The following is a 10785-nucleotide window of genomic DNA, read 5'->3' as shown; positions in this document are numbered from 1 at the left end:
CGCGGTCCCACCCCTCGCCCGCCGTCGCATCCGGCGAGGAGGGTGGTGCGGGTGCCCGCGGCCGCGGCCCGCCATCGCCATGCCGCGGGGGCGGCGGCGGCGGGAATGCGGAGGCGGCGGGGGGCAGCAGCTGGTGCTGAGCAGGTTCTTCGGAGCGGCGGGGAGCGGCGGGGAGCAGGGTGCCGCCCGGCAGACGGTGCGCCCGGGGCGGCGGCGGCGGCGGTTGGGGCTCAGGGCGCCTGAAGGGCGCGGGCCGGGCCCGCGGAGGCCGCGCGGGAGCCCTCGGGCCTGGCTGGTTACCCCGTGTCAGAAAGTCACCTCAGAAGGGATGGCCGGAGCCGGCCACGGCCCGGCCCGCACGAAGGGGTGCCCTGCGGCCCTGCCCTTCCCGTTAGCTGCGCTTGCCGTGGCATCCTCTGCCTTGTGTCACACAGGGTAGCGATAGCGCGTCTGTCGGGAGAGAGGCAGGAGGGTATGCCCGTTTTGCAGGAACCGAGGCTTGACCCGGGTAGGGCGAGCTAGGCAAAGCCGGTGCGCCGGTGTCTGTCCCAGGGGCTTCGCTCCCTCGCAGTGGCGTTGGACCTGCTGGCACAGGTTCTGCCTGCTGGCGTGCAGCGGGCGGAGCTCGCGGCCCAGGTCATGGAGCTCAGACAGCTCTTAGTCCGCTGCTAGGTGCCAGGACCAGAGACCCTGCGGTGGTCCAGTAGCCTCTCCGTGTCGCCACTGGGAAAAAATTGCTGTTTCTTAGCAATTGGATTTCATTCCGAGTTTATGTTTTCCACTCTCCTTGTGGTTGATGTTTCTAGCTCTTTCTGGGCCTGGAAAGGCGTATGCATTTTTCACCTGTGTTTCAAGTCAACCTTTTTCGTTACCTTCGGTGCAAATGTATTTTGAAAGGTATGATTACCGCTTTCTGTCCATGCAGAAAAACTGCTTCCTAATTAGCGTTATTCTGGTCGTATATAATAGTGGTCTTGGAAGGCAAACTCTTTGCCACTCTTGTGGTGTGTGCCTATGGATGCATTATGAAGAGGTTATGGGCTCCGTTGCTGAGGGTGGAGTTTCTGCTTAGTTATAAGAAGATTGTCAATTTCCCCAGTAATACACTTAAACCACCTGAGATGTCCGAATGGAATGTGGATGCAGGCTGCTAAAAGCACGTTTTGTGTGTTTATCTGCAAAGTGAAATGGTGTTTATATGTTGCTGCAGTTGCAAGTTACTCCTTTGTATTTGGTCATACTTCTTGCAGTCTGTCAAACAGAATACATCAATGATGAAACAACATGAATTGATGAATTTTCTGTTGATGAAATGTTAAAAGTGCGTGTGTCAAAAGCCACCTAAGGAGGAGTGGTGGAAAGTGCTGTATTCTATACAAACCCAGGATGATGCTAGCTAGGCGTTTACAAATAGTTTAGGAAAATCTTTTAAGTCTGGGTTAACACTTCCAGGATGGTGTGGAGAAGATGCTCTCCCATCACCAGGATGTAGGCCATAGGAAGTAGTGCTTCTCAGAGGCGAATAGCCAGTGTCTGGCAAGAAGAGGGCTCTGGACTGTGGGAATGAGAATTTGCACAAGAGATCTGATTCAGACACAGGGTGGTAGTGCGTGGTATGGTGGGAAAGTCTATTAAGTCCTGGTTCAGTTCTCTGCCACAGAAGTAGCTCTATGCTGCCTTTTGAAGCCATGGTAGCTGCAGGTGTTTCTTTTTTAGCACAACAGCCAACTTGTTCACAGAATGCACTATTTCTCTTCCTTTTGTAGCCTTGAATGATAGAAGAACTATTTATAAACAAAAAATGTAGATCGGTAAAATAGTTATGGATTTCATATATTGTAAATTAATTTTACATTATCTCTTTATGAAATCCTTGGGTGCATTATTGTCTTTCATAAGGATGGCAAAGAGAAAAAGTAATGATGACTTTGTTTAATTTATGTTTCAGGCTTCTGAATTGGGCACAAAAAGGAGAACATCAACAGAAAGCAGTGAACCCTGTGAAAAGAAGACCAAGGCACGACAGATTACTCTAGAAGATGTCTGTAACCCACTGAAGACTCAGGATAAAAGTGAGTTGACTGTAAACAAACCTTCAAGCATTTATACCCAATAAATAGTTTTTCATTGTCCAGTGTAAAAGAATTTGTTGGTGGGTACTTTAGGAAGTCTCTTGAGTGTAAGATCCATCTCTGAAGAGCCATTGTGAGCATACTAGCTATACTGTTAAAGCACCTTTCTGCGGCTCAGAAGCCAGGTATTTTAGCCTTGTTCCAGAATTACTCTGCCAGTCCCCTTCAGCTGACTTGGCTTTAACAGGTTGTTCAGTCAGTGAAGCCAAGAGGCCCAGGCAGAAATGCTGGAACTTCCCTTTATGTGTTGGTTTAACAGTTTGTCTTTTAGTCTCAGGCTGAGGCATGACTGACACCTGACAGCTCTGTGGATTCTGGCCTGTAACTGGGATACCTAAAGGCTACCTCAAAGTAAATAGTTCTAATGCAGTGCTCTTAACTGTGAAATGACAGCCACTTAATTATATTGAAAATGCCTGTGCTCCATCTGGCTTTGAACCAGGAATTTAACAAATTAATGATGCTAGTAGAAAAACAAATCAGTGAATATAAAGTTCATTATACTTAATACTTCGTTGAAAAGAATTAGCCTCTGTAATTTTTTTAAAGAAGGAATTAATTATATCCAGTTTTGTAGGTATGATGGTTTGAAGACACCATCAACTAGCGATATTGTCTGCTTAAAAACTGTACTGAAAGAATACCACCCATCTTCCAATATTCTTGGCTAATTTTGTGGCTTTGCAGTTATCAGTCTAGAAGATAATTGTGCTTCTTTTCCCATGTATGAAGAAGCATACAAGTGAGGAGTATTGATTTTCCAGGGAAGTTAACCAAGCTGATTACATGCACGATTCTGTCAGGCTGGCAGAAATACTGCAGTGAGAGAGGAGAAGGAATGTAGGGGAGAGAGAAACAGAGCAAAATGATTGCATTCTCTGCTTACTGATGTCATTCTAATAGACGTTCTGTTTTAGAAAATAAGTTGCTAATACTTTTTTGTTGTGTATTTTTACTGAAGAAGAACCTCAGAAGAGTGAAAAGCCCCGTATATGTTTGCAAACTCTAGACAGATTGAGAGAATTCTGCAGTGATTCAGACCAGCCATGTAACAGAGTCCGAGAGGATAGTTTTCGGGAGACAGAATCTCCGAATTTGGAAAAATGTCCCAGTATTATTGGGAGAAGTTCACAATTGAAAAACACTCTTCCGTCTTGGGACGCTAGCCCAAAGGTTGCTCAGAAGGTATGCAGAGCTTTGGTTCGTGTTGTATAGATTACTTTTTATGGTTTAAAAAAGCAAGCTTTGGCACAAGATTCCTTTTGTGTTTTCGTGTTCTGTCATGAAATAGTGCAGCAGTACCCAACAGACCAGTGTTTGTGTACAGATGTTTTCCTGGAACTCTTAGCGTAGTGAGCAGAATGCCTCTTATAGCTCTTCAGTGGTATCACTGAAAAAAGCAGTAATGAGAGAGCAGAAACGCTGGCAGTGTATCTTGTGATTGTGAATCATAGAGTCATTTAGGTCAGAAAAGACCTTTAAGATCATAACGAACCTGTAATACTGTAATAACAAATGTTCAGTGTAGCCCTTTGCTCAGCGTTCCTTCGGTTCTATCAGTTTTGTACGGGCTGTACAATTCCTAACAGGCTTTCTTTGCAAAAACATGATTTAGAATTATTACTGAGATGTAGCTTAATCCATTTGCTAATAAATGTAGCTACTAAAGATATCACTGTTTTTTCCATCTGTGGAAGATATGAGTAGCTCCCATGAAAAATTATCATTATGATACCTATGATACAAGTTGATAAGAGTGTAATGGTACTTTGCTTCACCTTTAATTATGGGGCTAATTAACATTACTTAATTGGTTGGGTTTTGGGGTCAGCTTGCACAGTTTGAAGTATTCAGGTCCTAAAAGGCATCTCATGGCTTACTGTGGTGGTGTTGCATTGGGACTCAGCTGCTCTTTAACAAAGCTTTACATCTGGCTTTTTGAAGGAAGGAGGTTGTATAGTTGATTTGACCTTCCCTGTCTGGAGGTCATGACCTTAAACTGGCATGTCTGGATTGTGTGAACAGGAGATCAAAATAAGAATAGTGAAGTGAACAGTTTGTGGCAAAAGATTTTTGTTATAAGAGAATGAGATTACGTAGGTGTGGTCAGTTGGAGAACACAGAAAACTGATTCCTTTTCTGACCCTCTTTTTCAAACCCTTGTCTGTCTGGGACTTCTTAATTTCTGACTCTTTGTCCATTGTTGTGGTTTAGCCAGCAACTTAAGCACCATGCAGCCACTCACTCACTCACTAACTACTCCCCGTGCCACCCCGTGGGATGGGGAGAATCGAAAACAAGTAAAACTCGTTGGTTGAGATAAGAACAGCTTAATAATTGAAATAAAAAGTAAAATATTATAATAATAGTTATGAAAAGGAAGATAACAAAAAGAGAGTGAAATATAACCCAAGACAGGCAAGTGACACACAATGCAATTGCTCACCGCCTGCTGACTGATGTTCAGCCAGTCCCCAAGCAGCGATCTGCCCCTCCTGGTCAGTTTATATACTGGACATGACAAAGGGTATGGAATATCCTTTTGGCCAGCTGGGGTCAGCTGTCCTGGCTGTGTCCCCTCCCAACTTCTTGTGCCCCTCCAGCCTTCTTGCTGGCTGGGCATGAGAAGCTGAAAAATCCCTGACTTAGTATAAACACTACTTAGCAACAGCTGAAAACGTCAGGATTATCAACATTCTTCTCATACTGAAGCCAAAACATAACACTATACCAGCTACTAGGAAGAAAATTAACTCTATCCCAGCCAAAACCAGGACTGTCGATCCAGTTACATTGACACCAGATGCTGCCTCTGCTAGTTTAAGCTATAAATCATACTTCACAATTCATATATGTGAAACATGCATGGGGAGTATTTAGTGACTTTCTCTTCTGTAACACTGGAGACAGCAAGTGCCTGGCATAGGTTGTTGGTTAAAAACACGTGTGTCTCAGTAACCGCAGCAGAAGTGCATGTTTGGTGAGCAAAGGCATGTGGAACTCTCATTCCACAAAGCTGTGGGCCTAAGATGGTTGTTTTTGCAGAATTCAGGTTTCTCTATGAACAGATGTGTTTGTTACTCTTCGTGTATCGGCTGGTGCAGTGTATCTGCCTTCCAATTCCAAAGTTGGTTTTCAGTGCACTAACACTGGTGTGCTTTTTATAGCAGTATTGCCACTGCATATTCATATACTTAGATGCTTATCGCCAAACAGCACTTGGGTCCAGTTGATCACAGATTGTCTGTGAGATTATGACAGCTGTTAACTCTCCCTTCCTAGATTACAAGGAAGGTCAGCTTTAACCATGTGCAGAGAGACGCTGCAAGCAAGATCTATGCAAAGTAAAAGTAAAGAGCAATTATTTCTTACTTAATAGACTCAGAAGATGGTGAGGACTCGTGACCTACTTGACAAAGAGTTACCATCATCTTTCTCTGTAAGACACTTACTGAGTCTGTGCTGGCCAGGCAGTCCGGTAGGGAAGGGCTGGCCTGCCTTCCTTGGAATGGCTCATCTTAGATGTTCATGTCTTGCCTTTTCTTAGAGTTACAACCTTTTTATGTGAGTAATTTTCTTCTAAATTCCTTGAGCTGCTAACTTACTACCATCTCAGCAATTCAACTTCCACGTGTGTTTTTACTGCTTTTACTTTCTGTTGTGACCTTATTTCACATGCTTTGTCACAACAATTTTCTCTAAAATGGGAGGAAGTCATACTGCTTGGCTGGCACAGGCCTTGGATTGAAGACCTTTGAATCCTTGGGCTGAGGATTTTGCAGTAGAGACATCTAAGCTCCTGGGGCTGTCCAAGTTCTAGGCACATGGTACAGCTTTGTTTTTGCTGGGCTATGTTGTGTGCTTGTCAGATGGGTCATCCCTTGATTGCGTGTGATTCTAGGAATTTTGCAATTCACGGTTAACAATACAGCTAAGTGGTTTTTTTTTCCATTGCTTTCTGACTGCAGTCTCTGTACGTTCCTATGACCCAAAGTCTATGATTTGTACTATCTCTGTTTCTTCTGAGTTACCGTTGCTTCTCAACAGTCTATTGACTTTGTTCCTTGTAATCTAGATGGGACAGTTAGAGATTTAAGTTTACCGGGTTTATTTGCAGATACAGAAATTCACAGTGCAGCCTGATCAATTGTGTTTCATGTAGTCATAGGCTTTAAAAACTTGTGGAGGGTGTTGTCTTTGTATTTTCTTTTTGTAACCAGTTTTATCAGTACTTGGTACTGTGATATAAGTGAGGAGGAATTTTGCTCTAAGTGGAGCACACCTTATCAGTGTTGTTCACGACACTTCTGAAAGACTGAATCAGTCACCCTGCTTACAGTACAGGACAAAACAAAGTATTAGAGCTGAAGTTGTTTGGCTAGCATAGACTACATAATGTCATTGTAAATAATAAACCCCACAGAGGGTGGGCTCAAAGCCTTAACTGTTAAGGGTTTTAGAAACTGTAATATAGATTTTCTGTGTTTAAGAATAAATTATTTGGGGAGGTTTGTTGAGCTTATGTAGAAAGGGCAGACTGAGAAGAAATATGGTTTTGGTGCTTGAGACAGTGAACTGAGACTGTTATTGAATTGTTTTGTTTCTTGATTTACTGTGGATTTTTGGACCATCATTAATCTCTCTAGGCTGCAGTTTCTCATCTGTAAATTGGAGTGGTAATTCATCCTTATTTTTATATTTGGCCAGTTTAGACTGCCCAGTCTTTGCAGCTTGCGTGTCTCTTGATCTGTTTTGAGAGCTCATGGTATAACAGGGATCTGATTTCAGCTGAGATGTCTGAGGACTGTTGTAAAGCAAGTCAACTAATTGATGAAAAATCTTTGACTTTCATGATTTTTTAATTCCTTTTATTTCCAAATAAACTGTATTCTGTATATCCTACTTTAATAGTTTTGCTGCGGTTCTTGGGGCTATTTACTGCAAGAACAGTCTTTAGCTTTATTGTCAATGTGAGTCAAGGTCTGCAGGGGTGATTGATTTACTTGATGATTCCTAACTGTACTTTTCCACCTTTTATTTACAGGAGGAGTTACGCTGTGATCTTAGTCAGTTTTCTGCATCTCTTAAGTCTTATGAAAATACTCAAAATACTTCAGATACAAATCTTAATAAGAGAACCAAAAGCATTTACACTCCACTAGAACTTCAATTCATAGAAATGAAGAAACAGTATAAAGATGCTGTTTTGTGTGTGGAATGTGGATACAAATATCGCTTCTTTGGAGAAGATGCAGAGGTAATTTTTACCAGGGTCATGGAAAGATACTTGCATTATGTTAGTGTTGTACTAGGTCTATGGCCACTTCCAGAAGAAAGGTTTTTTGGGGGCATAAATTTCGTGGGGTTCTTTAATATTTGAAATCAAGATGAAAAATTTCTGCATGCTTAAATTGAAGACTATCCATTATGCATATACTTCTTACCAAAATAGCATTTATTATTTTGTAATCATATGGCAGTGCTTGCTATCCTGCATGTTGAGACCTTAAGGTGCACAATGCAGTGTCTGACTGCGGTTCCTGCTTAAGACCACATTCCCTAGTCAGTGAACACCTACCTTTTTGCCAAGGGCCAAAAAAGCTAATAGGAATCATACCTTACAATGTCACATTTTAACAAGTGGTGTTACTCTTTTTCTGTGAAGTATTTTGTTTCCACTGCTGTCTGATATTGATTTTTCAGTATTTTAATTGATTAGCTAGCTTAATACCATCTTTATAACCACAGTTAAAATAACTCCATTCTCTCTGCATTTTTAGTGTTGTGAAAATAATTGGATCCTTTGTTGAGCTGTGTTGTAGAATCCTTGTGTGCAGTGTAGGTGGCTTACCTCATGGTGGTAAAGATCAAGGTGCAGTGTAATAATCTGACATGTGAAGTCTGTGATACTGAAGACCCTGTTTGTGACAACATGCTGGGACAGGAAGGTGGAGGGGCCCAGCTCTCTGGGCTTTTTCCTGTAACATTTTCCATTTGACACTGGACTTTTTAATTGTAGTTGTGTGTGAGTGTTGTCATAGAGATGAGCTCCTGTATTGCATTTTGAACTATTGGCTAACTCTTCTTCTTGTACTTTGCAGATTGCAGCTAAAGAACTAAACATTTATTGTCATCAGGATCATAACTTTATGACTGCCAGTATACCGAGTCACAGATTGTTTGTCCATGTGCGGCGACTTGTAGCAAAAGGATATAAGGTTATCTCTGGCTTTTATTAAATGATAAGTACAGCATAGCACTGAAATAACTTGCACTTACTGTACCAGAGTCTTATTTCAACTGAGAAGTGGGAAACTCATTATTACCTGTTTTTGCAATTAAAATGGCTAACTTCCCTTTCTTTCATTTTTTCTCTTCTGCTGAGTGTCATGAAATTTAAGTAGATTCAGCCTTCCTCTTTTTTACAGAAAAGTATCTTCATGTTTTCTAGAACAGTTCTAGAACAATTCTTTCTCTCAGTTTTTTATCAAGCCTTTGCATTAGATAAAGATAAATTTATATATCCGGTCTCTTATTCTTCCTCACATCCTTGTTTTTCTTATCCCAGCCTGTATTTTTTTTTCTCTTTTCCTTCCTTTGTTGATCCCTGTAATTCTGTGGCTTTCTGTTAATACTTCTGTTTTTTTCTGCTTATGAGAAAAGCACTTGTTGAATTCAGATTGATTGCAGCAACGATTGTCTGGCAAGTGGTGAACTCTAGCTAAATTGTTTCAAAACAGAACAAGAAGCACAGGGACAGAAGTTGAGAGGGCAGTTAGAAGTGGATACAGCGTAAGGAAAAGCAGTCGCTTACAGTCTCATTAGTAGGATTGATGCTAGCCTCTGCCCTTCCTGCTCAGCTTTAATGATGTACTTGCAGTTTGCACATCTTAAAAGATGACCAAATTTGTAAAATAAAAAAACCCCAACATTTATTATCAAAGAGCTAACTTTGTTTCTTGTCTGTCTGCCTGTAGGTTGGAGTAATAAAACAAATGGAAACTGCAGCACTGAAGGCTGCTGGAGAAAATAAAAGCTCTCTCTTCAGCCGGAAACTGACTGCTCTCTACACAAAGTCTACGCTTATTGGAGAAGATATCCTTTTCAAATAAATTTGGTTTCAGACTCTAATCTTTGGTGTATTAGAGGCCGCAATTCTAGTATTATCACCTAGATGGAACATGAGTAGCTAGTGACTGATGTAAGAGTGGCAGCAGGAAGTAAAGTTCCTTTAATTTTATGTTGTGGTAAAACATTGTGCTGGCTTTATAAAGAATTTCATCTCTTCAGGGCTTTAGGTTTGTTGTGAAGCAGCAGAGCTTGGGTTTACTGTAGTTGCTTTCTGAAGTGAAGAGAGTGGACTTCCCAAGTCTACAGTGTTCTGTAGGTCTTGTCTTCAGCTGGGTGTTTCACCAGATTGAGAATGCATAGCATTAGTGATTCAGGAGGGTGTGAATGCAGAAGGATTGACTGTTTGGTGTCAACAGTTTGCTTTAAGTGACAAGAAGGTGATAAAATCAATGGATTGTTAAAAATCTAGCTGGGTAATTAAATCATTGTAACAAAGAAAATGCAAAAATGAGATAGAAACAGCTCTTAACCAGTGAAGTTATTTTCTTAATTTTTTGCCTTCCAGTTTTTCTTTTCCTATCTCCTGCCTTACCTACCTCATGGTTTTTTCTTTAATTTCTCAAACTAGTACTTACTTAAGGAGTAAATCGGGGAAGCAGATAACACAGTCCTTAGGTTTTGTTGGAAAACTTGTAGTGTACTTCCAGGCTCTTGTAGTGGTTGGCAAACTCAAGGAAAGCAGGCTCAGCAGTATGACCCAACCTGGCGGATAAATAAGGAGCAAGTTTTCAATGCAGCTAACCTAACAGTCCTGCTAAGATGTAGACTTCTGTTCAACTCGGGGTATTGCCTGTTTTTCAGTTGCTGCATATCTAGTGCATTTCGTTTTTTCTGTTAGGTGCATGTGGTTTGTGAATATGAAGCCAAAATGACAAGGTGAAGCAGCCCATGTGCAGAATCAGCTGCTGGTTTAACTTTTGACATAGCTGCTCTTGCTTGAATGGGGAGACCTGCAGACATAGTCAAAGATGGCCTTTGCATGAGCTGATGAAATCTGTGCATTGTGTAACTGCCTGTCCTGTGAAGATGACCGCTGACAGTCCTCATGCTGTCAGTCATCTGAAGTTCACTAAAATCATACTAGGAGTCAAACTAATAAATGTCAAATAGACCTTTAGTCTGGAAGGCCCAGCACCGCATCTAGTTGAGAAGTACTTAGATCTAGAAGGACCTATGAATAATCCACAAAATCTGTGTACTATTTTATTTTTTTTAAGCATTTGTTACATGTGAACCCTCTGCTGAAGCTAGATGATTCTGTAGATGTTGAAGAGGTAACAACAGATGTCCCTGATAACTACCTCCTCTGTATCTGTGAAAATGGAGAAAACTTAAAAGACAGGAAGAAAGGTGACACTGTTATAGGCATTATGGTAAGTTAGTTTCACAGGGGAATCAGTATTTTAGGGTTTGGGGGGGGGGGTGGGGTGGCGGTTGTTTTGTTGGGTTTTTTGAGAGTTGGGCGGTTATCTTCTTAAAATCGTGATTGTTCTTTTAGATTTTGGGGGGTTTTGGTGTTTGG

At 41.6% G+C, this 10785-nt stretch overlaps 1 protein-coding gene across 5 annotated transcripts in view; it reads left to right on the top strand.

The window, feature by feature from the left end:
• Positions 1-17: 17 nt before the first annotated feature.
• The window catches only part of MSH3 (mutS homolog 3), a 118374-nt gene continuing 107606 nt past the window's right edge, over positions 18-10785 (top strand). For 2 of the 5 annotated variants that reach the window (XR_005931557.1, XR_005931558.1), the window contains exons 1-7: positions 51-196; positions 1949-2072; positions 3094-3317; positions 7177-7389; positions 8234-8350; positions 9110-9227; positions 10491-10636. Coding sequence is in view for 3 of the 5 variants with exons in the window: in XM_030004428.2 (XP_029860288.1) it covers positions 80-196; positions 1949-2072; positions 3094-3317; positions 7177-7389; positions 8234-8350; positions 9110-9227; positions 10491-10636 (1059 nt within the window). In the remaining 2 variants the exon portion in view is untranslated. Of the gene's footprint in view, positions 197-1948; positions 2073-3093; positions 3318-7176; positions 7390-8233; positions 8351-9109; positions 9228-10490; positions 10637-10785 lie in introns of all 5 variants that reach the window. The other 3 variants (XM_030004430.2, XM_030004429.2, XM_030004428.2) reach the window with 3 other exon arrangements.

The sequence above is a fragment of the Aquila chrysaetos genome, chromosome Z (genome assembly GCF_900496995.4).
Source record: "Aquila chrysaetos chrysaetos chromosome Z, bAquChr1.4, whole genome shotgun sequence".
Taxonomy (NCBI): domain Eukaryota; kingdom Metazoa; phylum Chordata; class Aves; order Accipitriformes; family Accipitridae; genus Aquila; species Aquila chrysaetos.
Note: the sequence above shows the minus strand (reverse complement) of the source record. Positions and strands in the feature narration are given on the sequence as shown.